The 25,880-nt window shown below is 40.4% G+C and overlaps 1 protein-coding gene across 1 annotated transcript in view; it reads right to left on the bottom strand.

Moving 5' to 3' along the window:
• Window positions 1–935: 935 nt before the first annotated feature.
• The window catches only part of pcnx1 (pecanex 1), a 54,281-nt gene continuing 29,336 nt past the window's right edge, over window positions 936–25,880 (bottom strand). Inside the window, exons 12-36 of the mRNA XM_047345130.1 lie at window positions 25,101–25,254; window positions 24,786–24,818; window positions 21,327–21,498; window positions 20,981–21,091; window positions 20,684–20,775; window positions 20,359–20,468; window positions 18,751–18,856; window positions 18,545–18,637; window positions 18,164–18,314; window positions 16,575–16,716; window positions 14,816–14,993; window positions 14,503–14,611; window positions 14,196–14,325; window positions 14,044–14,102; window positions 12,197–12,412; window positions 8,610–8,863; window positions 8,285–8,515; window positions 7,936–8,036; window positions 6,714–6,864; window positions 6,405–6,635; window positions 6,047–6,321; window positions 5,731–5,909; window positions 4,411–4,841; window positions 4,144–4,284; window positions 936–2,170 (exon numbers count right to left, since the gene is read on the bottom strand). Coding sequence (XP_047201086.1) covers window positions 2,030–2,170; window positions 4,144–4,284; window positions 4,411–4,841; window positions 5,731–5,909; window positions 6,047–6,321; window positions 6,405–6,635; window positions 6,714–6,864; window positions 7,936–8,036; window positions 8,285–8,515; window positions 8,610–8,863; window positions 12,197–12,412; window positions 14,044–14,102; window positions 14,196–14,325; window positions 14,503–14,611; window positions 14,816–14,993; window positions 16,575–16,716; window positions 18,164–18,314; window positions 18,545–18,637; window positions 18,751–18,856; window positions 20,359–20,468; window positions 20,684–20,775; window positions 20,981–21,091; window positions 21,327–21,498; window positions 24,786–24,818; window positions 25,101–25,254 — 3,991 coding nt within the window. The 3' untranslated portion in view covers window positions 936–2,029. The remainder of the gene's footprint in view (window positions 2,171–4,143; window positions 4,285–4,410; window positions 4,842–5,730; window positions 5,910–6,046; window positions 6,322–6,404; window positions 6,636–6,713; window positions 6,865–7,935; window positions 8,037–8,284; window positions 8,516–8,609; window positions 8,864–12,196; window positions 12,413–14,043; window positions 14,103–14,195; window positions 14,326–14,502; window positions 14,612–14,815; window positions 14,994–16,574; window positions 16,717–18,163; window positions 18,315–18,544; window positions 18,638–18,750; window positions 18,857–20,358; window positions 20,469–20,683; window positions 20,776–20,980; window positions 21,092–21,326; window positions 21,499–24,785; window positions 24,819–25,100; window positions 25,255–25,880) is intronic.

Genomic DNA, 25,880 nt, shown 5'->3' with positions numbered 1-25,880 from the left:
TAAAAGACTTTAATTTTTGATACAAACCCAAAAAGACAACTTTAAAAGTCTTTTTGTCTTGATCATTTAGAACTGACATTTTGGGTCATTCTTTTAACAGAATACTCTAGCTCTCTCAGATTGATTGGATATTGTCTGTGAAGAGCAATTTTCAGTGAATATGGTTTCCATTCTGTGGATCAGAGCTCTGGCTGTATTGTTGTCGTCCTTCTTGAAGGTGAACCTCTGCTGCAGTCACATTTTCTTCCAGGATCGCCCTGTATTCAGCTCAATTTTCCAATCAACTTGGACCAGCTTCTGTGTCTGGCAGGGAACCTGAACACACTATTGATTGTGTTCAGGTTGGGGTGTAGTTTGAATAGAATTGTATTGGTTTCATTTTGGTACCATCTGACCAGAGCATCTTCTCACACAGGTTTACTGTGTCTCATATATGGCTGACTTCCAACAATGACCTTCTTCTTTCCATAAAAGCAAGACTTGCAGGACTAATATCAGCGTTTCCCACCTGAGCTTTGGTATTCTGCGGCTCCTCCAGTTACCATGAACCTTTTGGCTGCTTCTCTGATTCTCCTTTTGCCTGACATGTCAGTTTAGACGGGTATGATCTCTCCCATCGTTGGATGATCTATTAAATATTGCTTTGTTTTACTAGTTGCAGTGGATTTATTTAGGGGCTGAAAATAAAGGAGGGTAGAAAAAAAACAAAACATGTAACACTTTTCTTTTTCATTGCTCTTCAACATCATCCACTGCTTTATGTTGGTCAGATAAAATCCAACTAAATAAAGTTTGTAGATGTATTGCGACAAAATGTGAAGTTAAAGTGGTACGGATGTATCTGAAAGTTACTGTAAACTGTTCTAAAGTCAATATCAGCTTCTGACTCAGTAAAAAAAAAACATAAAAAATTAGGAGGAACAGTAAAGAGAACATTAAATCAAACCTTTTTTTATTTCTCCATATAGAAAAGAATTCAGTTAAATAGTGAAACAGTCCATCAAAAAAGCGGCATCTTGTTTTCAACCGATGGTCCTTAATACATAAGCTTTGTCCCAAAAGGAAAAAAAAGAGATCGAACAAAGTGTAAATACTATGTTTCACAGTAATAAATATTCAAAACAAAATCTTTCATATATAGACATTATATATATTTGTGTAAATATATATATATGTATAGATTAATTCATATACAGTAAAAAGTTATTTTCAAGTTTATCAAACCAAAACAAAATTGAAATAAAAATGTCTGAAAACAGAATAATGATTGCATTTTGTCATTCCCCAAGGCATCAGTAACCATGGTCATTCAGAGTCTGTAATAAATAAAAGGTGATCTAAAGATTGTAGTGCATCACTTAAAAAAAATAGTGCAAGTTTCTTTCTTTCTTTCTTTGCGCAGCTTAATCTTGCAAAATTCAAACTAATCCACAAAAAGGAATGACAACAATCAAACAGAGCTGGTTGGGGGGACAGCTTTCTTGAGTCCCTCACCTGTCTCCGTCCTGCATGATAACTTTCTCTGCAGTCTTGGCAGCCAAAACAAAGTACAGGAAAGCTTTTACTTGTAAAAAAAAAAACAAAAAACCATGGCAAATAATGAACAGAATCATTTGGCAAAAATATTAAAGGATTTACAAAACATTAGGAAAAAAAATCTCACATGCCTTACACTCTGCCGAAAAATCTAAGAAAACTGTGGATGTAATGCATAGAAATGAATTAACAGTAGCAAAGAATAACTTAACGTAAGGGTTGTTTACCATCATGCAGCATTTCTGAAATGCAACGCAAGGCAGATACTGTGGATGCGGTAAATAATGTTCGATAAAAGTAGACTCTGCCCGTGCTTGCACTTTTCCCTGGCTTCCTTTCCCCCCTCAGCGCTAAGGAATGGGAGCGAGGGGGAAGCTCCCAGTTCCCTTGTGTGTAGGATCTTGAGCTCTGGTGAAAGCCAGTGGGTTGCGTCTGGCTGTCTCCACACAAGCAGCTGGTCATGTGTGCAGTTGTGTGTGCTCGCTATATAGTCTCAAACCTCAGCACCCAACTCAATGACCCCAGTATCAATAATGGGCACTAGCTTATCTTCCACCTGTACCAGCAGGATGGTCTTGTTGATATGGGAGCGACTGGCTGGGTCTCGGCTACAAGGCACCCACCGGTGAATCACCTACAGGCGGACAACACAGGAGGGGTGTTATTGATGAAGAAGCAGCCAACTAAATTCATGAAGCAAGTATATTAATGAGGTTGTTACAGAGGAAACAGGAGTAGTGTTACATTAGCGCTGGGCAGCTTATAATGTATGTGGGTGTCTGAATACCCCTTTATTCCTGCCACTTGTGTATTTTATAGTGTGAAAAGATTACATAAGGAATCCAAATTATGTCACAACATGAGGTGAGCATAGATAACCAGTGTCTTTTTTTCTTTCTGCAATCAAATCATGGACATCAGGGTATTGCTAGCATGTTTAGTCTGTTTTGGAAAGACAGAACAATAAAACACACAGCTCATAAAATATGTCAATGTGGCGAGGCACGGTGGTGGCACAGGGGTAAACAAGCAACCCATGTTCGAGTTCTAGCCTGTTGACCTTTGCTGCATGTCTTTCCAACTCCCTCCACCCCCCTCTACTGTCAGAAAATGAGAAAATAAAGGCCACTAGTGCCGCAAAAAAACAAACAAAACTAGTATTTAATAGATATTTCAGTTTGGTTCCAGTAAACTGTGCGCAAACAAAACTTGCAGAAAAAGTCCTTTGCCTGCATCATTATCTTAGCGCCTCACTCAGCTTTGAATGTTGTAATTTTTAGTAACTAGTGTTTTAGCTGCCCTCTGGTCTGCTCTCCTCCAAACACTTAGCTGTCTGAGGACAGTGTGCAGCGCAGGTGACATCACACAGACAGACAGGAAGCTGCAGCATCTGTCACGGTCTCTCCAGCCCCACAAGTAACCACGAACCTGCCATAAAAAATGCTTCTTTCACTCTCAACATTAATGTATAGTCTGAAAGGCACTGAGGTTGTGAGGGGAAAATCCTCATTTGGTATAACAACAAAATAGTGTTCATGGTCTATGATAGAGTTTTGCAAGCTATGCTCATAAAAGTTTGCTGTGAGTAGGTATATTGTATTAACATGCACTGGATAACAGTTAAGTGTTTTTAACATAACGTTAGCTGGTTTAATGTACAGCTCTTTTTTAGCCTTTTTCTACAAATGCGATTCTGAGCCTGTTCCAGTTCCTGACCTGGTTTCACATGTTTCCACCAGAAAAACCGTGCACTTTTGGTAACAATGCTATTATTATATATGTTTCTGCAGGTGTAGAAGCAATCTGCTAGGGTGTTATCTTGTAATCTCTTCATCATTCTTTCTCTCCTCCATTCTATTCTCCTTCTCTCCCTTTTTCCTTTTTGCCCAACCTCTCTCTCTTTCTTGCTTCTTATTTTTTCCTTTTCGTTTTTGTCTCCGTGTCCGTAACAACTGAAATAATCCCAAAGCAGTTTCTAATATAAAAAATCAAGCGAAGCATTTTAGAGTTAGCCGTATTGCTCCACTTGAGTTGGGCTTGTTGGGCTTTTTCTTGGCACCCAGACAACAATTCTGAGCGCTAATCTGCCGGACAGGGCATGGTAAAAAAAAAAAAAAAGATGAATCATGCTTGGTTTCCAAAACTGGTGAAAATGCGTATACGTTTTCAACAAAACACCAAAGTTCGAATGCACCCGAACAGAATCACGAACGAGGGTCCTAGTAGCCTAGTAAGGTCAGGCTAAATGAGGGTAAAACCAAAAAGCAATAACTGAACTCCAGTCAGAGTTGAGTACCTGTGAAAACTGCAAGGCTATTAGTCTGTTGGAGCCGGTCAGACTGGGTCCGGCAGGCTATGTTTAAAGATTATTGAGTGTAAGCTGTGGCTGTACATTCTTTTTAAAAGGCAATGTGAAGGGGGAAAGATCCTTCTAGAGAAAGAGTAAAGAAAAGTGCCAATAGGCTAAAACCCTGTTGTATTTTGGTAATATAAACTCAGGATATAACGTCAACCTGTGAAGAAGGAGCATGGGTAATCAAGATAGATCCAAGAAGATTGTTTTTGACCTTTTAAGGACTTTTTCTTCAGGTGATAGCTAAAACTTACATGACCTTCCATGCCCTCAACAGGGCTCCAGTCCCTCCAGCAGGTCCGTCCTGCCCTCAGTCTCATGGTCTCGTCAGGCCACAGTAGCTCCTTCCGTTTCGGCAGGTTGATGTTCTCGAGCACCTGAGTCACATCCACTAGCTACGAAACATCACCAACAGTCAGCAGCAGACATGACTTAATGAGTGTCTTAATATGTTCACAAACACACATGTACATATTTGACAGGCATGGCAGTAGCTGGAACAGCTAACAATCTTTACAAACCTGCACTCTGTACGAGATGTCATCTCTCCGTACCGTGGAGACGGTGGGGTTGTGCTGCTGTGGATGGTGATGATGGTTATGAAGCTGGCTAAGGGGATCTGTCACGGTGCTGCAGACACCGTCGTTTCCCAGGAGGCCCACTAAAGTGTGGCGTTTGCAAGGAGGGATGCTGTGGCTGGAGAGGGAGGACGAGGGGCCAGCAGGGTCAGACGTGGAGCCCAACCGGAGCTGCAGGGATGTGGGGAGCGTGCGCAGGGACAGCTGGCTGGTGGAGGAGCGGCGGCAGGGCTCCAAGCCTGTAGTGGAGGTGCGCAGGGATGAATGGCGGCTGCTGCTATAGCGGAATGATGAAGACTGGCTGGCCATAGAGGCACGGGCCGGGGACTGACGCACCAAACCGGACTGAACAGACTGAGCGCTCTGGCTGGTGCCTGGAGACAGAAGATAGGTTTAAAACAGATCCAAAAGGTTTGAAGTGTACAGGGCCAGCAAATTGTCATATTATGACCACAATTTTAGTGTATGTCATTGAGATTTTATGTGATTGACCAACACAAAGCATTATAAATAAGTGATAAAATTTAGTAATACAAATAACAGAATAGATCAATTCGACACCCTTAAATAATCCAGTGGAACCTATTGACTTCTGAGGTCACCTAGATGGTAGACAAATTCACCCTGGGTACTAATTAATCTCAGAAAAAAACCCAGCTGTTCCATGAAGGCTCCAGAGGTTTGTCAGAGAACATTAGTGAAGAAGGTTCTCTGACAAACCTGAAGGTGGGAGAAGGAAATGGTGGTGGAGGGTTCATGTCATGGAAATCCTTTGCTTCAGGAGGGACAGAGAAGCTAGTCAAGAGTAGATGGCAAGATGATTGGAGCCAATTACAGGGCAGTACTGTAGGAACCCATGTTAGAGGCTGAAAAGAATGTTTGAAAAGGAGGCCGAGGTTCACTTTGCAGCAGGAGAACCCTCAATAAAGCCAAAGCTACAATGAAATAGTTAAGATAAAATCCAGACCTAAATACCATTGTGGCTCTCTTCAGTCTGCCTGAGCTTCAGCTATTTTGCAAAGAAAAATGGGAAAACATTTCACTCTGTAGACGTGTATCACTGGAACATAGCCCAAAAGATTCCTGAACGCATGTGCATGCACACTTTACATATGCACCACGTTGTGTTGGTCTATCACAAGAAATCCCGACTAAAATACACCAAAGTCCGTGGTTGTAACATCACAAAAATCTGAAAAAGTTCAATTTCAATACTTTTGCAGGGCTCTATAATGACGTGCCGTTAAACTGAGCTGTTCCCACCTAGAGAATGGGGCTGGTATGAGTGAGGAGGAGCAGGTCCAGTGGTTCCACCGTGCGACATTGAGCTCTGGTGAGAATCTCCGCCTGTCCCATTCCCACTGCCGCACGACAGACCCCCTGCATCCGAATCCTCAATATTCCCTCCACTGTTGCAACCTGCACCACAGCCTTTCCTTAACCTGCAACAAAAATGCTTTTAGTCTCACTTTTGCGCCAAATATTTAACACGCACAACTATCTGTTCACAACTTTATAACATCACATAATGTGAATGTGTTAAAAATTAGCATGTGGTTATTTCATAACCGTCCCAAACCTATGCCAGGTGCTGACAACAATGTTGCAGATGTTGGCGATGCTGATGGGCCCTCCCAGGATGTGTCCGAGCTGTGGATGTGTGTTGCAGTAGGAGGTGGTCAGCGGAGACACGTAGATCGGATACCCAATGGGCTGGTCACAGGAAGAATTGATCATGTTACGCAGGGCCTGCTTGGCGTTCTGGATGCTCCCACGCTCAGGATTTCTATTTCTCAGGAACACCAGCTCCTGTTGCTGCCCAGCCCAGAGGCCTCTGACACATTCTTTATTCACCTGCGGCACAAGCAGGAGTTTCTCATTAACCATTGTGTCATAGAACATGCAAAGCTTGCTGAATCAGGCTGAAGGGGTCCCACCTTGATGACGCGGAAGCTGAGGTATCGGCGATTGAGCATGATGATCTTGTACTCGTTCGTGCCTTCGTCCAGCACGTGGCGCAGGGCGAGGAGTGAAGGGGCATTGGACAGCACAGCGCTCCTCCAGCCCGGGTCGCCCTCGTGAGCGATGACCAGGTTCTGCTGGTGTGAGGAGATCGCCTCGTAAAGAATGGCCGGCTCATCATATTCATCAGGGGACGTGAAGTGGTCCTGAGAGAAAAGAAGCACTAGACGATGAGACTGTGTCTCAGTGCGAGCCTTGATTAGAGAACACTTGCAGCCTCCTACCTGGTGTAATTTAAGAGACATTCGGATTCCAGGCACCACAACTTTTCTGAGCAGTTCCATGTCTGCAAAGATCCACTCGTCTCGCACTGAGGAGATGCGGAAGTCTCCTTTAAATAATGCATGCAGTCCATAAAGGAAAGACTCCAGATTGCTGGGAGGGAAATCAGAAACAAGAGATGTAAGTTTTAAACGCCATTCTCTACCGAGACGGAAAATAAAAATGTAAGCATGGACAGCGTCTTGCAAAAGCATTCATACCTATCAAACCTTTTCACATTTTGCAACGTTCCAAACACACACTTTAGTGCATTTCATTAGGATTTTATGTGGAAGACCAACACAAGGTAGCACATAATTTTGAAGTTAAAGGAAAATGCTATTTATTAATAATCTAATAAATTTGATGTGAATTTTTATTTAATACTTTGTAAACCCATCTTTCTTGAAGGGTATGTCGCTACCAGATTAACACATCTAGAAACGTTGACATTTTTTTAACCCTTCTGTTTGGCAAAAAATCTCAAACTCCGACAGATTGGATGGAGATCATCTTTAAACATCAAGATTTGCAACATGTTCTTGATTGGATTAACTCAGGACTTTGACTGGGCCCTTCTAACACATGAATATATTTGGATCTAAACTATTCCATTGTAGCTCTGACTGTATGTTTAGGGTCGTTCTCTGCTGGGAGGTCAACGTCTGCCCTCTGCCCTATCTCAAGTCCTTTGCAGCCGGTTTCATTCAGTATTGTCTTTTATTTAGTTCCATCCATCTTCCAATCAACTCTGACCAGTTTCAGTGATGATGGATTAAACAGAGAACCACTATCCACATTTCGTCTGCTGTGTGTCTTGGTCTTCATGATGCTGTTTGTTGTCCAGACTAACAGACCTCTGAGGCCTTCACAGGACATCTGGATTTATACTGAGATAAAATGACACACTGCTAGTTCCTCTTAAATAACCAGATGTTCTGAAGGCAATTAGTTGCACCGGATTTTATTAAGAGGCTAGACACAAACGAAAGCCACATTTTCAGATTTATATTTATACCACGTTCCTTACATTTACCAGTTATCTGTCCCACCAAAATCCAATAACATACTTAAAAAGTCTGTGACAAATTGTATAAAAGTCAAGAGACAAGAAATTAGTTTATATCACGGCATGTGCATGTGTTATAAATCATTCACTCGGTATAATAAAGATTACTAGATAACCTGGACATGTGATGAGCTGCGGTTCCCAGTGCTCTCCTTCCCAGCACGCACAGGCCGAAGCAGAGCATCACAAGAGGCGAGTCTTTATCGCTGTTTAGTGGCTACAAAATAAAACAAAACAGAAACAGGAAAGTCCTGTCTGAAATATCAACTGCATCTCATTGTATCTAAAACTTTTACTGTTGGCTTAGATGAAGTGCATTTTTGTTTTATGGTTTCACTTATCTTCAGCAAAAAACCAATCCCACCCAATCACCATCAATGCCGACCAAACTGGTTGTAAAGAAAAATCACAAGGAATACCATACGGGAAAGATATCTATCTGATAGAAAAGCTTTAAAGGTATACCTTAGCCCTTTGAGAGTTACAGTACTGGATCCAACCCAGGTAGATGCCACAAAAACTGTCTCTGGAGATGCCTGCGAGCCGGTGATCATAATCCTCATCGATGTTTGGATTGAAGGTGGGATCCAGGTCCACGTAGTTCCTCTCTCCACATCCTCGCAGGCCCTCTTTCATGGTCTCGTTGGCCAGCCACTCTTCGAGCTTGGGTGAAGAGATCACGTAGTAGATGATACCCTGAGCCCAGAGAGCGACAACAAGTTCAGTTCCTTTCCAAATGTTTCCAAAATGTTAGAGCTGTTCCTCAACATTCAGACACGAGAAAACAAACCTTGACGTAGTAAGTGGTGAGGATGCGCCTCAGGTCAAACACCTGCAGCATAGAGGCGGCGCTGTTGTCGGTGATACTGTAACCCTCCAGAACATATTTGGTAACCAGCACCTCCCAGGCCAGCCAGTGCTGACCGAAGGCAGCATTGAAGGACAGGATGTGAGGGAGATGTCCTGGCTCGCAGCAGCAGCAGCCCTCATCTTCCTCGACTCCTTCAGTGATGGCCTCCACTTCCCTCTGCTGGCAGTAGGTTCCTGTAGAGGTGAAATCAATCAATAATGCTGGATCAAATATTTCATATATCAAAAACTGTCAAAATGAGAAGGAGAATGGTGATTTAAACATATATGGTGCATAAATATAACAACATTTTTTAAGGGAATGTCTTTCAGAGGCCTGTTATTTCAATGACAATAAACCAAAACATATTCCAAACAAAAAAAAAAAAAAAAACAACTGACCTGATATTTTTGCACGATAGCCAATTAATTTTCTGCTCAACAGACTAACTACAGACCGACTACAGAATGTTTTGGCACATTAGATTACAGACAGAAGATCTATATATCGATATATCATCCTTTGAAAAACAAAGATATGCAAGTTTTCCAGATAAAGATGTGGACAAACTGGTGACAGCGTTATGCTCACAGGAGTGTTGGGAAATCTGTAAAAGGTTCACAGCGTCACATGCTGTCAGCCCTGCTCATGTTTCAGCAGGTTTATTATGTAGTAGAAACCCTCGAGCTAAATGACTCAAAGTCACGCTGGTAAGCCGCGATCAGGTGTGCTTTTCTCTGCAATAAAGCATGAAGCCGAGGTAGTAAAATATATTTCTATGTTTTGTTGATCTATAATTGCAGAGGAATTGTTTACTAATTTATACTTCAAAATCTAGAAATAAGGAGAACAAAACAGCAACCAAAAAAAAAAAAGATTTTCTAAACAGAAATGCCTAACCCAGCTGCCGATTCTCCCCAAGAGTGGATGTCCCAGCCAATCATCCCAAGGTCAGATTGTGCAATCCTTAGAGAAAGGCCTCAGTCAGCATGTTAAATGTTCAATTTTGTGACAGACTATTAGAAAAAGACTGAATGAGAGTGGCTTGTTTGAAAAGGTTGCTAGGAAAAAGCCTCTTTAATCTAATTTTAATGGTAGCACAACCTGGCCTTGCAAAGTTAGTCCTAAATAAACCCCAATATGTCTGCAACAATGTCCACTGAACCAAGTAGAGATGTCTGTTTAAAATGCACAGTGCAATGTGTGCTGCAAACCAAGCACAGCGTGTCAGCACAAAACACCACATACCAACTGTCAAGCACGGTGAAGGAGGGGTGATGATCTGGGCTTGTTTTGCAGCAAAAAGACATGAGCACCTTGTAGTTGATGACAAACCTCTCTTTATGGTAATATAGTCTAAAGTCAAATGTGAGGCCATTTGCCTGACAACTGATGCTAGGCTCAAACTGGGTCATAAAACAGGACATTGATTTCAGCCACAGCAGCAAATCTACCACAAAAGGGCTGAAAAAGAAAAGAACTAAGGTGTTCCAATGGCCCAGTCAAAGCCTGGACCTCAAACAGACAGAGAACAACTCTGTCAACTTATTGCTGCTAAAAGGTGGCTCTACAACCTATTGAATCATTGAGTGCAGTAAAGGCTACCACAGAGTTGGCGTACTGTGAGCGGCGCAGTCTCCACGTGGACTGTCTCTGGACGTTTGAGACTTCATAGTCGAGGGAACCAATTTTCTACATTTCTCCTGACAAATTCCTACATTTTCCACACTTTCTGCCATGGGGTCATCGAGTGGGGAGGAAGAGCTTATTTGCTGTATAGCTTTTGAAAAAAAGAAAAAAAAAAAAAAAAAAGAAGCTGCTATTAAAGACCATTAAACCAGACTAGGGACGAAGAATACAGTACGCTGGTGAAGGACAGGAAGATAATGGACTGCGAGAAACACTTTGAATAGTTCCGAATGGATAGTAGCAAGTTAGATGAGTTAGTTGGGAGCGTAGCCCTGTTTTTCTCCACCAGGCCACCCACAACACACCTGTTAGTGCGGTGCAGAATGGCAATGACATCACGCATCCTGGCGACTGGTTGCTTGGAACCATGTGTCGCTGCCAGCTATCGCCTGGACACATCAACTGTGTCACAAGTAATGCCAGAGGTGAGTCTTGGAAGAAATTGATTCACATTTATGGCTTGGTTTTTATTAATGTCAACTGTGGGGAAGGCACTGGTCCGGGAACAACTTTAAAATTGTTCTTTTTCAGCTTGAGTAGTTTATTATGTGAGTACACGATCGTAAAAACTTTGCTTTGCACCGACGCATTGAGTACACGGGGTCGTCAGCGGAGTCAAGTACACCCGGCTCTGTGGGAGCCTTTAGTTCCTCCCAAGGTAGCGTTTCTACTTTGCCTTCATCTTTTAAGAAATAATGGAGGGTAAAATCTGTGATCTGAGTAGACACTTCACATAGACCTAAACAACTTGAGGTCCTGATAGATAAAACTCTTAAATTGAAGCTGTACTTTCTTTGCTCTTCTTCATAAGCTATTTTGTCAGTTTGTCAATTAGTTAAAAAACTGACATTGAACGACCAAAAGGAACCATTTGCACATGTTCCATCTGGGGAAAAGATTCATACTAAAAGCTGGATTTTTAAGAGAAAGAGTTTATCTTGGGAACTACGTCTCTGACATGCTGTCGGGGTTTAAATGTCCAGTACGTTTGAAGACAATAGCTCTCTAAACTACCTATTAAAGGATGTTTTACCATTTTCAGACCAGGGCTTTGTGGTGCAGAGAATTTCGAAACAGTAAATCGAGGCCAGGGGCCTGTTGCTGCCTTTGGAATGATAGTGTGTGGCCCTCGACCGCGATTCAGAAAAGGTACAAATGTTGACGCTCCAGCACAGGCGGTTGCTGCAGGTGGACACGTTTTCGTAAAATTTTAATGGCCAATTAAAGTCTTCTAAAAATGAAAAATGTAACGCAAACTATTTGTCTTTTCATCATCTTTTCATAGTAGGAAGGATAACAAAAATCCAGCAATTATTTAATATTTTGTTAATCTTTATCTAATTTTGAGGCCTACAAGTACTTCCAACTTGACTATTCTGGCAACTAATAACCACAACTTTGGCTTTCATTTTAATTTTATGGTAAGAAGCAGCCTGAACATCCGATGACATTTTCATATTAACCAGGACAACAAGCATGCAGCGAATTCATTATGATTCATTTTTTAAATATCTAATCTTTGTGGCCTAAGAGTAGCTTTAGCCTGCTATTGGTACCTGCCTGGCTAAAGGTCTGGACACCACTGGAGTAAAAAGAATAAGAATAAAATGTTGACCACCGTTTTAAGCCTTTTCTTTTGTGCTTCTGGTTTACCCATTTTAACCCTGATTCCGCTTCCTGTCACATGTCCAAGACTCCACATACAAACCTAACTCTTTTACTTTTTACAATAAACATCTCCTTGAAGATATGGAAAAGGACCTTAAACATGTTCGCTACAGACTTCAGAAGAGATGTTAATCTGCTTGCCACAACATTTACCCATTCCCTAGCCTCACCTCTGAACTCCAGCCCTCTGAGCTGAAAGGTGACCAGGCCATTGCCGATCTCAATGAGATGCACCAGAGCGTTCAGATAGTCAGACGCTAGAATGAAGCAATCCCCGGTGCTAAAGTTTCCCCAGCGGCCCAGGAGGAGGTCTCCACACAGGCTGTGCTGCAGGGAGCGGGTGAGGTGCTCGTAGAAGATGGAGTTCAAGTTGTTGTCATCAGAGCCTGAGAAAAAGCAAATTAAAGATTTAAACTTTGAGATTTTAGAGATTTATTAGCAAAACGCGGTAGAGATGTGTAAAAAGCCTTTAAACAAATTGCCCTTTTATTGCAGCAGCATAATCTCATATTGAAACATTTTGAATCATTTTCATTACTTTATCAAACTTATTCAAGAGAGGAATAATTCAATAAAACAATTTTTTTTTTTTTTTACCAACTTACAACCAAGATACAAAGAGAGGAGCAAGGTGAGAAAATATCCGAAGCTCGCTGCTCAACAACTCCTGGAAAAAGCGTCTTTTAGTCTCCATAGCAACCTTAAGGTACCAAAAACCTTTAGGCACCAAAAGTAAAGCCCAGTAATATTCATATTTTTGTTTTTTAATAAAATGTAAATAAAAACTATAATTGCTTTTAAGATTAATACTCCTTTTACATTTTTTTATTATCTTTTGAGAGATGCCCGTCTCATTCTTTTCAAAATATGAACAAACTTCTTAGTTGAATGAAAACAAATTTAAATCTATATCTGCCAGGCTTATGATAAATTTGGGGCTTCGCTATAAATGCCAACCGGATATTTAGAAATCTTGACAGAAAACAAAAATTTTCTGTCCCACCATCACAATAGAAAACATGGGAGTTTACGACTCTATTGAGACTTTAACCCAAACTCTGTTTAGTTCAACTGAGACCAATACAGAGCATTGGTTTAGTGTTAAACAATAGATGGATCCGAGGAAAAGTACCTCATGCACACTGCTAAGAATGATGGAGAATCTGTAAAGCTGTTTTTCTTTTCCAAAGGTCCTAGAAACCTTGGTAGAGTGCCAGGCATCACGGATATTTGAAATACAAATCTGGTGTCCTGTACCACGAAACTGAAAACAGGTAGTCATTGCAACTTTGAATTGCATTATGATCCAAACAAATGCCCAATCAAACCAGAATTGCTCAACAAAACTTCCTTCGACGGCAATCTCAGCCCCCCCAGACCTAAATCCTAGAGACAATCTGTGAGCCAAAGAGAGTTTCAGCTGGATGAGCGATTGTGCAAAGATGAATGGTCCCTCTCTCTGTAGGCCACAACCTTGTCAAATGTTACAGCAGAAAGCCAAGCGTCCTATTGGTAAAAGACGGTTGTATATATAAAGTATCAACAGCAAGGGTACCAATAAATTGTGCCACAGTTGATCTAGCTAAATACCAGTAGTCAAATCTGCAGGATTGCTTTCTTCATTGAATAAATGTTCTCAAATAAAAACGTAATATTTTCCAGTGTGAGATTACGCCGCTCCTGCAATAAAAAGTTTGTTCATTTTAAGGCTTTTTACACATTTATACCATAGATGCAGACATTTTTTATTTAAGTTTTTAAAACAGAAATAAATGGTCCTGGCTTAGCATAATTGCTGTTTAATAGAAGGTTTCTGTTTTGCAGAACATGAAAAATACATAAATATCCAACATCACACCGAAAAACAACACAGACATACCAATAAAGATGTGCCGCATCGATTATTGGGGCATTCCTATCAACTGAGTGGCGTAAAGGTGCTTCTTTTGTCCATACAATCTCGGACTCTGTCTTTGTCAAGGCTTCGGTATCAGATAAACACAAAACAACAACTCACCTGGATTTCTGTCAAGCTGAGAGGCTAGCCGAGTGTTCGAGTGATCAACTCTCTTGGTGCTAGACAGAATTAAAAATCAAATATCTTAGAAACACACAGACGGGAATAAGCAGTTTCACAGACAGAATGTAGTCTTATAAGGTGTTGCATACTTGTAGTCTCTCTCCCAGAATTTGACGGGTCGGACATAGGAGGTGATGAAGATTGCGCTGCCGAGGAAGGGGTTGAGGGGAGTAGAGAAGACTGCGGATACTGCAGCCTGGACAAACAGCATGGCGGAATCTGGACAACTCAGGTCAAGGTTACTTGGTAACAACGCACGACATGCAAAAAGATTATAGAAACCTAACATGTCAAACAGTGCAGCTTCAAAAACTCTTCTGAGCTGAGTCAATACGTTATTTAGGTGCAGCTAGATCACCACTGACTCAGTTTTTGGGTCAGGTAGCGAAAAGATACGAGGCACAGCGAAGGGTTGAGCAAAGGCATGGAAGGCTGAGCCCCATGTGATCTGCCATGGAGCAATATAGGTGTAAACAAAGTGCAGCTTGTAAAACAGCTCCCACAACTGTAAAAACAGAGAGAAAAAAGAAGATAAAGAAATGCTGAAAATTTCAGCTGCATGCAAAGCCTTATAATAATAACACTGACAAATAAAACAAATTCTATGCACTGACTTTTACAAAGTTAACATGTATCATTATGGTAAAACACACATTTATCCAGATTTGTGGTGCATAATATAATTTTACAAGTCAAGCAATTCTTTCACCTTGCTGAAAACAATGGACATAATGAAGAGGTCCAGCAGCAGCGTCTCGGACAGATGGCGGTAGTCGAAGGTGAAAAAGAGGACGGTGAAGAGGATGGTCACATACTGGTAGGTGGGACTGCTGTAGCAGGAACGAAGCATCTTTAGGCCGGCTATTGTGATCATCAGCGCGCCAACCCTGGCACAGTAAGCATCAAATAACATTTCAGTACCACACGCACACTACCAGACAATTTTACCGGCACCCGGGGTAAAGATGTGTGAAGAGCGTTGAACTATTTCATCTCTTTAATACAGTAGAATCATCTCGTTGGATTTAGAAAACCCCAACTTGAGTAAATTTATTTAGTGTGCAGAGAAATCCCATGTTAAGAATGAATTGTCTTTGGCAAAATTAGAGTCATGCTCTAACAAGATTTTAAGGGCCTTTGGAAGAAAAAGGCCCACACCATCACAGATCCTTCGCCGTGCTTTACAGTCAGCATCAGGTTCTTATCCACATGTCCCTCCTTAGTTTTAAGCCTAATCTAGCTGCAGTGTTGGTTGGTGAAAGGCTCAATCTTCAGCTGCTTTCATGTGGTATACCTATCTTAACATGTATGCAGGTGTTATGAAAAAGGTCTATTACAGGTCTACATGTGAGGAAATGAAGGATGTTGTGGATCATCAAGTCCTGTCACATCTTTAAATTGCTTTTGATGTGGGCCCATTCTAAACAGTGCATGTATACTGACATCAATGATTACAATTCACAGTGCTGCCGCGTCAGGACCGGGTACGTTACATAATGTCATCGCCTCGTTTAATTTGTTTTGTCTATGTTGAATGATCAGCTCACCATCAAGAAATTAAGCTTTAACCCTCTATGAGGGCCCCCAAGGGGTCAAACAATTAATAGCAGAATTAATGAGACAGGAAGGGAGGCCATCAGTTTCAAGCATCCACCATTCTGAAGTGAGTGAAGCATCTGCATGGAATGGTGTGAGATTATGTTATTACAGGTTCATTGAAGTGATATTTAAATCACAGATGAATCAGTTCTGTAGAGGCGACACACATGTGGCATATAAGACGTGTTGGAGCTACAGCGTTCATTTGGCATTATTATTTTTTGACATCTATGAAAAATACACACCAGCCTGGTTTAGCTAGTAATCCAATAGTGTTTGCTACAGTGTCAAATGTGTTGTAAGGCAATGCTGGACCATTAATTTCCAAATGCTATTATATCTTCCTAGGCCATTTAAAGGAAAGGCAGATATGCAACAGTGTGTCAGGGGTACTAGTCTCATCTGATCACAGCATGGGGTTCCAGGTAAAATCATAGCAGAGTTTGGTTTGTGATAGTAGGACAGAAAAGGACTTTTTTGGCATCACTTCCAAAAACACAAACATAAAGCAGTTAGCAGGTTCACAACATCTGATGCTTGTTGTGGAGACTTCGTGAACCTAGGGTGCAACGTTTTGCAGATCTCTGACAGTAAGCCTCAGAGATTTATCTGTGGTTTTGTTGTTTTTATCTCTTTCCTTACATGTGCTAAATGTACGAAAATTAAAAGATGGATTTAAATTTTTTTTTTTGTAATTTGATGCTATTGCAACAAAAGATTTGTTTTTACGTTTTTTCACCCAGCTTTACATGGGTTACCAATAAATGTGTCTGGCACTCTAAGTCAAACATAATATATTCCAGTGAAAATTTTGTCGTACTGTACATTGATGGACAAAAACGAAGTAAAAATACATTAAGCGTGCTCACTCTGTGTCAAGTTTCTTTGGACTGGCAAGTTCCCTGGCGCTGCGGCTCAGCTCGTTGAGAATGACGAGAGGATAGAGAACGTTCTTTTCAACAAACAGCAGCCACACATGAAGCTTCTCAAACCACATAACATGAGCCGCATCTGAGAAGAGAGACAAATTTATGGTTCAGCTGGGCTGGACAGAAAAGCAACATGCACTGTGCTAAGTGATTGTGGACAACAGTGCTTTTGATGGTATTCAGACCCCTTGAGCCTTTTTTTACCATTTTTCACATTAAAACCTCAAGCTTCAATGTCTTTAGTTGTGATTTTATGTTCTAGATGGACATGAAGTAGTGCATAATTGTAAATTGGAAAAAAATACAGGTCTTTTCAAATGTTTTTGCAACAAAAAATCTGAAGAGTGTGGCATGCCAAAGAACCACATTTTGCAGTGGCTAAAGTCCTCGACACGGTTGTCCTGGGTTTGATTCTCGGACTATTTGCTGCATGCTTTCCCCTTCTCTCTCCACCCTCTTTCCAGCCTGATTACTGTACAATGAAGGCCACTAGTGCCAAAAAAAAACTATAGAAAAAGAAAAGATTGTTTCTAATATCTCTAAATATGTTAAAAGAACATAAAATGTATGTTAATTTTTAAGAAATTGCTTTGTTTTTATTCACATTTTAAAATTTAAAATGGGATGTCAAAAAATAGTAATACCCTTCTAAATAATTATGGAAAAATCTTTCTTGGCATTATCGCAACCAAACCCTATAAGTTCTGAGTAGCTTTCTGCATGTTGCCATGGGTATCATTTCTCTTTGGTGAGGAGCTCTTTGAGGTTGGAAGACCTCCTTCCCATCACCCTAATCTTTAACTCCCTCCACAGAATCTCTATCAGACTTATGTCAGGATTCTTGCTGAGCCACAACAAAAAGTTAACATTAAACATAAATCTGCAATTTAGGGCTATTAATAATTTTGGGCTGAACTGTACATAGATCCTATATAATGAATGGTCTAGCTACTAAAAAAAATAATTTGTTCCATCTTAACATGATTTTATAGAAAAAGTTCCATGCGACTACATTTGCTATGCTGGCAAGGACATAAGTTAGTTAAGACTTTCCACAAGATTTTAATACCCTTTCACCATACATACTGCTGGCAAAGAAAGCCTGATTGCACAGTACTTACATAATTAGAAGTCCAGTTATTGCAGTTATTCGCTATATTAATATTGCAGACAGTGATATTGCAAAAACATTAAAATGCAATATATTGAGTAACCCCAATTAAAACCATCTCGTGCATCCCCAGGATGATGCTGCCACAACCATGTTTGCAAATTAGTTGACTTTTAACAGCAACTGGTTGCACAGGATTTTATTAAGGGGCATCAGAATAAAGAGGGCTGAATACAAATGCACACCACTCAGTTTCTTCTCTGTAAACAATTTCATAAAACATGTGTGATATTTTAATTTCTTTGACATTTATGCACCCCTTTGTGGTCATGTAGCGCATCACATTTTATTGAAATCTGTGGTTCCAATTTGACAAATGCTAAAAAAGTCTAAGGGTTAGGAAGCACTGTGTACTTACCTCTGACTTCAAACTGGTAGTACTCTTTTGTTTTGAGCAACGGGTGAGAGAAGCAGTACCAGGGCAGCTGTTTGCGAACTTGTGGGAGCAGGTAGTGGGTGAGTAATCCCACCGTCCCCAGCAGAGTGTACAGAACATAACTGAGGAAAGGCTGAGAAAAACACAAGGCAGCCCTTAAACCATAAACAGTTACATCGTCTCAATCTGAACACACATGCAGAAAAGGGCAATAGGTTTGTCCATGTTCATGGATGCTTCTCAGACAAATGGAAGCCCAGGACTTTAAAAGTCTGCAGCCATGTTATGAGTTTAATTTGATTCCTCCTAAACAAATTTACTTTGCACACATTTTAGTTTTCAAAGCTAACATATTTACTGTACCTGTAGGGCTATGAACACTGTGCTGACATGTATGGCAAAGTAAAGGACAGCAATGACCACACAGACAATCAGGTCCGACTGCAGGCGCTCATTCTACACATTTGAAAAGAAACATCAGGCATGAGATGAGAAATCTGTATTAACAAATGTCATGTAGCTGATTTACACCTAACCACAGTTTAGAAGACTCTGGATGCTAAACTCACCACTGAGGCCCTCAGCTTGTCTGGCAAGGGGTCCTGCACCTCAGAAAGGGGGTCCTCTGGGTTCTTCTCCTTTAAATTTGGTAAAATCTTGGACTGTATCAGCGAGCTGTGAAGTAAGAGGAAAAGAAACTTCTCCAGTGGTCTTAGCTTGATTTATCTTGGACAAAACTGAACCACAGTTTGCAGATCCTAACAAAGATCCTAACATTTCAAAAATGCTAGAAAAAAACATCCCATTCTGAGATGATCTTCCGAATATGTAAACATCTAAATGGAATAGATAAAACTAATGAGTTTTTTTTTCTCTTGTCAATAAAGTCAAATACTTTTGGAGGAAGTCAGATTTTTCTCATCCTTTTTCTGGTAGGATAACTTCCTATACAGAAGTTCATTTATCTATTTTTCCTCAAATGAAATTTTGTTTTATCCCAAATTCCATAATCAACATTTTGTTGTAATTCCATGTTACACAATCTCAACATATTTGTATTATTTGTGTAATGTAAAAAATTCTGTAGAATTTATTCTTTTGTTAATTGCTTAAAAATAGTTGCTCTTTTACAAATAAACACAAAATCTAAATAATATCTTACACATTACATGTGAGTGTATAGAAATAAACTGTTTTGTTGATACTTCAGCTTGTCACATATTTTGAGACGTTCCATCTAACTGCGCAGATGAAATATACAGAAAAGGTTGATGTCCTGCTACATAAACTTGGTGCTTTGCTTTGAAAAACCTAATTTTGAATGACAAGAGTTTCAGCTGCTTTCTGTGATGTGCTCACGTCGGATGCTAGTCACTTTGCCCTGTCACCATGTCTTACTTTTTACAGTTTAGGTCGTTTCGCACCTAACCTTTTCAGGAACGAAAGGAGCCGTCTATCGCAGGTCGTTTTTTTCTGATCATGTGTGAAGTGGTAACCACTGGGGGGCTTTTTCGTACCTACTTTCAAAGCTGAATATTTTGTTTGTCTTCCAAGAAGATGTGGTTATGTGTCTATTATATATTACATACTGGCAAGACAAAATGGGTTAAAATACTTAAGGTAAAATGTAAAAAGATAAAGTCATTAAAAACTATTTGTCATTAAGTTGTTATATGATCATCTATCTTCACGATTCATCAAAAAAATATTTACCTTCTAATAAGCAATAGTTAAGTGCATGGGTACAAAATAAAAAAAAGGAAGGGACGGAAAGGCAGTGCCTGGGTATGAAATAAGGGTATGAATTAGCAAAAGGGCAAATTGACCAGAGGGGACAGCTGCAGCTGAGCGCAGATTCAAAAAGGGAGCTGAAGCAGCCAATAAAGTGATACTTTCACGTCTCTTTTGCTGTGAAAGCCATTATAAAGGGTAAAAAACACTTGGATTATTAAACCCTGATTCCTTAGCTTGATGAAATAATGTGAAGGCCCAGAATCTAGCTCTGCAAAGCAGTGATTTATTTTTTATATTGGTGGTGCAAAACCCAGCTGGCGAGCAGGCTGGCTGATAATATGCTTGCAATTCAAGAAGCTAGGCGTTTTAAAGTAAACATCTAAAGTACATTAAGATTTTGCAGCCACTACAAAGCAGATCTGATAAGAGGGCTGTAGACTTACATGAGGACCGAGGGATCACTGCTTTGCCGGCTTAGGTGGTAAGATACTGCCACCAAGAGGCCACAGAACACAGAAAACAACACCGGGATGTGGTGCGGCTCCCAGGTCTCCTAAAACAAACAATGACAACAATGATTTTGTTTATTTTGCTTTAAACCTTCAAAGACAGAATATCTATTTAGATGATAAACCAACGTATAAATTCATACTATTTAAAAGAAAACCAGCTGACATGTGCTTGAGTGTGTCTATATACTCATGTTTCTGTACTTTTATTTCAACAGAATAACAACGGGTGATCATAAACAGCCTGGTTAGCTCTTACCTTAAGAGCTCCATAGCAGAAACCATAGAGCAAAGAGACAGTGACAATGCTGCGCAGGACGCTGTACAGCGCTGACAGGAGACTTGTGCAAGCTGCAGAGAGAGAGAGGAAAGAGCAGCAATGAGACGACTTAAACTGCCATGAACCCGGCCAGGCAGAATGCTGCTCAGCACTCCTATGAAGCCTCTTGTGTTGCAGTGTATTGGGTGTGACAAAGTGTGTGAGTCTCTTTCACGTCATCCTGTAGAGGTCAACGTCGCCCCCTGCAGAGCTGCGGCTCATCAACGAGTCACTCACCGTTGCCGCCAAACACATGGATGTCCAGCTGCTCGAAGAGGTACATGACGAATGTGTTGACTTGTGGCAGCAGCCCCACAAAGAACACGATAGGAAAGCACAGAGTAAAGACTGCAGAGAGACACAAGGTGACTTTGATTTTCAATGCAATCTTCATCCAAGAAATCTGGACTCGGAACACAGCTGATTATTAATGCAAATAGTAACTTTAACATTTTATAGCAAAAGCTATCTTCATATTCTTCGTCACACATTTATTTTGTACTTATTTGGAAATGTTACCTTTTATAAAACGTATTTTTATCAATACTGAACAAAAATGCTAAAATGAAGGAAGCGTACCTACCTATGACAAGGTCTCTGGCAGATGCCAGCAGTAGTGAGCTGGTGAGGGCGACTCCATACAGGGTGAAGCGAGATGAGGAGATTTTCAGGCTGCCGTAGTGCAGCAGCCAAATGAGGCCGCAGCAGAGGCAGAAGTAGACAGGTCGGCTGTACGCTATGATACGATTATGACCCTGCAGGCACAAGGAAATTATCACATTTGTAGATTATGGGAACACTCAAAAAAACCCAATAAACCTTCCTGCATTCTGTCATGTGTTTTACTGGGAATTCATGAAATGAACCTACATAATAAAGTGCACAACTGTGAACTAGGAGGAAAAAAACATAAACAGCTCTCCCATTTTTTTCTACAAATAATAATCTGGATAGTGTGACATTTGTATTCAGCTCCCTTTAAACTGATAGACTCAAATAAAATCCAATCTCCTTCAGAAGTTAGCGAATTAGTTGAGAAAGTTCACCTCAGCATAATTCCATCTCAGTATAAGTCCAGCTGTTCTGTAAAAGTCTTTAGAGATTTCAAATGAGAACAGTGAACAAGCAGCACAAGAAACACAGCAGACAGGTCAGGGAGAAAGTTTAAAGCACGATTCCGTTTATAAAACAAGCGAATGCTTTTGTTCCAGCAAGGATGGGAAACCTGATACCTGATAGAGGTTACAAAAGACTTGGAGTGGAGGTTCACCTTCACCCTAAACATTAAGCCAGAAGTTGAACAGAATGGTTTCTATTAAAGACATGCATGTCTCCAGACTTAAATTCAATTGAGAATCTGTGGAAAGAATGGAATACTAATGTTCCCAGATGCTCTCGGATACTCAGTATCCTTTTCCTTCCACTTTACAATTATGCTTAGTGTTGGTCTATTGCATAAAAACCCCATTAAATATGCAATAAAATGTAGAAAAGTTAATTTTTTAAGGCATAGTAAAAACTAACAGGAATTTCTCACAATAGTTCAATTATTCCAAAGGAAAATGTGACCTCTGAGCTATCAATCATATTAGATCTGTTCCCAGGGTCAAAGGTCTACAAAGAAATGGCATCAGGTACAAGGCTTCCCTGTGGATGGAGGATGCAGGTGTGCACTGTGCATGTTTCTACTGGAGGATGTGACCTGCCCTGCTTTTCACAGATTAAGGTGCTGGTTACGCTCCAAGACTCGAGTTGAAAAGAGCATTTTTATATTTTTATTGGTATTATTTTTTATTTCATAAAAGGAGAGAGCTCCAAAGTCCTGAATGCGAGCTAGGGGTGAGGAAATGGGGACAACACAAGCGGGTAGAGGGAGAGAGAGTGAGATACAGACAAAGAGTGAAAGAGTGAGCCGTGGCCTAAACTCTCACCAGCTATTTAAAGCCTGTGCCTGCAGTTGAGTAAGAGCTGCATTAATAAAAGACGCCGTTTCAGAGTAGCGCAAAGGTGGGAGGGTGGTAATGGGTTGGACTCACAGAGGAAAAGCAGCATCATTTTCCAGAGGTCAAAAACCCGACTTAACAATTATGGAAGCAAATCGTTACCATATTTCAAATGAAAAAGCATTTTCAGAAATGCTTTTTCATTTTAAGAATGTGGCTGCATTGTTTGACTCATAAATGAAATTAGTAATCAATAATCCTATTTGCATTTTAATTTTCTTCTTCAAGACTGCTCATTCTTTCACTTAATTAAAATGAAAAAGACATTTGAGATTTATTTTTCAAAATGTACCCCAGCAAATAGATACCAAAATTCAATTTGAAATGTAAAATTTGAAAATGAAAAAGCATTTCTGGAAATGCTTTTTCATTTTAAGAATGTGGCTGCATTGTTTGACTCATAAATAAAATTAGTAATCAATCATCCTATTTGCATTTTCTTCTTCACGACTGCACATTTTATGTCATAATCAAAAAGAAAACAAAGCAGACATTGCTTTTTTGTTTTTGTGGTCTGCCCGCAAAGTACTGCCCAGAACTCGAAAACGAAAAAGCATTCCGAGCTGCGGGCGCAGAAGAGTGACGTCAGCAGCCGCTCTTCCTCAGCTCCCTGCTGACCGAGCTACCCATCTTGTTCGGTGGGAGGCGCTGTGCACGTCTGCATTGCATTACATTGCAAACGTGCCGAGAAATTGATTGAATTGCAGCAGGGCTCAATTTGTGGCAGTGGCAGGCAGAACTGGTAGTTCCGGTGGCAGGCTGTGGCGGAACTACCACAGCCTGCCGCAGGGTGGCACGGGATTCCGCGAGGATGCCAGAAGGTGCCAGACCGGCCGTAAAACTTGCCAATGCGGTTGCCGCTGTTTTTGTGGAAGCTGATGCTGATTATCGGCAAATGGGTTGTCATTGTTGTTATAGCCTGTTACCTTTAAATAATGATTTAATTATTGATTATTATTTAATAAACAGCTTTAGACCCATAACATAAGGTGATTGTATTTACTTGACATGGGAAATAAATAGCGCTATGTGTGACGCGTTGAAAGGATGACGATTTATTGCACAAACAGCCGGTTTATTATAGAGCACGAGCGGCTATTCTGAATCGTCACTCACAGAAAAATATAAATAAATGCTTAAAAACACGCTGGATGTCTCAGGCCATGAGGCTGCCACCGGAACTACCAGTTCTGCCTGCCACTGCCACAAATTGAGCTCGACCCTGCTGCAATTCAATCAATTTCTCGGCACGTTTGCAATGTAATGCAATGCAGACGTGCACAGCGCCCCCTACCGAACAAGATGGGTAGCTCGGTCAGCAGGGAGCTGAGGAAGAGCGGCTGCTGACGTCACTCTTCTGCGCCCGCAGCTCGGAATGCTTTTTCGTTTTCGAGTTCTGGGCAGTATTTTGCGGGCAGACCACGAAAACGAAAAAGCATTATCTGCTTTGTTTTCATTTTGATTATGGCATAAAATGTGCAGTCTTGAAGAAGAAAATGCAAATGCAAATAGGATGATTGATTACTAATTTTATTTAGGGGTCAAATAATGCAGCCGCTTTCTTAAAATGAAAAAGCATTTCTGGAAATGCTTTTTCATTTTCAAATTTTACATTTCAAATTGAATTTTGGTATCTATTTGCTGGGGCATATTTTGAAAAATAAATCTCAAAAGTCTTTTTCTTTTTCATTTTAATTAAGTGAAAGAATGAGCAGTCTTGAAGAAGAAAATTAAAATGCAAATAGGATGATTGATAACTAATTTCATTTATGAGTCAAACAATGCAACCACATTCTTAAAATGAAAAAGCATTTTTGAAAATGCTTTTTCATTTGAAATATGGTAACGATTTGCTTCCATAAACAATGACTATAGGTAGCAAGAAATTATCATCGAGACAGATTTTCTATTCTTCTACCTGAGTTTACCACAGTAGTTACTTGATTTTAACAAGTTGAGGAGATTACTTTCTAAATTTAATCCATGATTGACCCCCACACTGTCATATAGTGGAAAATAAATGAGTAATAAATACGTACATGTCGAGGAGAGGACGAGTCTGGCTGAACACTCTGTAAATAAGGAGAAGCAGTGTAAATAATGGAAGGATGTTGATATATTCTGAGCAAACAAGTAATCTTCAGGGTTTTTAAACAGGTTTGACAGAGAAAGAAAAGCCAACATTTCAGAGCGATCCCAAATTCTCCCCAAGGGAATGCAGTGCTTTCATGTTTTCTCTGCTGCGGCGAAACGAATGAGAGCAGCGTTTGAACTGCTTCCTTCCAAAAGTGGTTCTCCATTTCACCTCTTAAGGTCAGGTCGGACAATGTTAAGCTGTTGAGTCAGGTGCTCACCTTCAGTAGGGAATACTGGCAACTTGCGATGACAAGGCAGAACTGAAAGACCCAGATGTCGGTGAAGAACCCGTGGACGAGCAGCACGGAGCCCAGGAAGGCCACAAGGATGGCCAGGACCATGGACAACACATTTTCCAAGACCTCACGGTTCCTGGTGGAACAAAATACAAACAGTTTAAAAAATAAAAAAAGGAACTTTACCTTGTATTTCTGTACTAGTCTCACCAGGAAAAATATATATAAATCAGTTAAAAACAAATGAAATGTAGAGAAAATGTCATTTTCTATTGAATAAAACTGAACAAAACAAGGAATAGTGAAATCGCAAACAATAAATCATGGATCAGTGGACTGAAGGAACTGGTGGTGGAAAAGGAAGAATATAGTCTGAATTTAGGCTCCCACCCATGCAAAGGTCATTCTGATTGACATTACAAAGAAGCAGAAGAAGAATGCTTGTTGGTGGTTCAACTAAAAACACAAAATGGTAAAACTCAAATTACATAAAAATAAAAAAGGAAAACATGCTGCATGAGGAAATAACATCTAACAGAAATAAAAATAATGATAGGAAATTAACAATAATAAAAAAAATCATACAAATTAAAAGTGCCCTATGACAGGACCTTGTGGTACGCCTGATTAACACTGTAATGTGTGACACTGGTGCTGTCAACCCCAGAAGTGATCTTTCTCTCTGAAAACTGCAGATCTTTTTTCAACGTCACGGTATGGAATCAACTTGTCTCACCTGGAACCAAACATTAAATTACTGGA

Source organism: Girardinichthys multiradiatus, chromosome 19, assembly GCF_021462225.1.
Source record: "Girardinichthys multiradiatus isolate DD_20200921_A chromosome 19, DD_fGirMul_XY1, whole genome shotgun sequence".
Lineage (NCBI taxonomy): Eukaryota > Metazoa > Chordata > Actinopteri > Cyprinodontiformes > Goodeidae > Girardinichthys > Girardinichthys multiradiatus.
The sequence above is the reverse complement of the archived record's forward strand: the minus strand, read 5'-3'. Positions and strand labels throughout refer to the sequence as shown.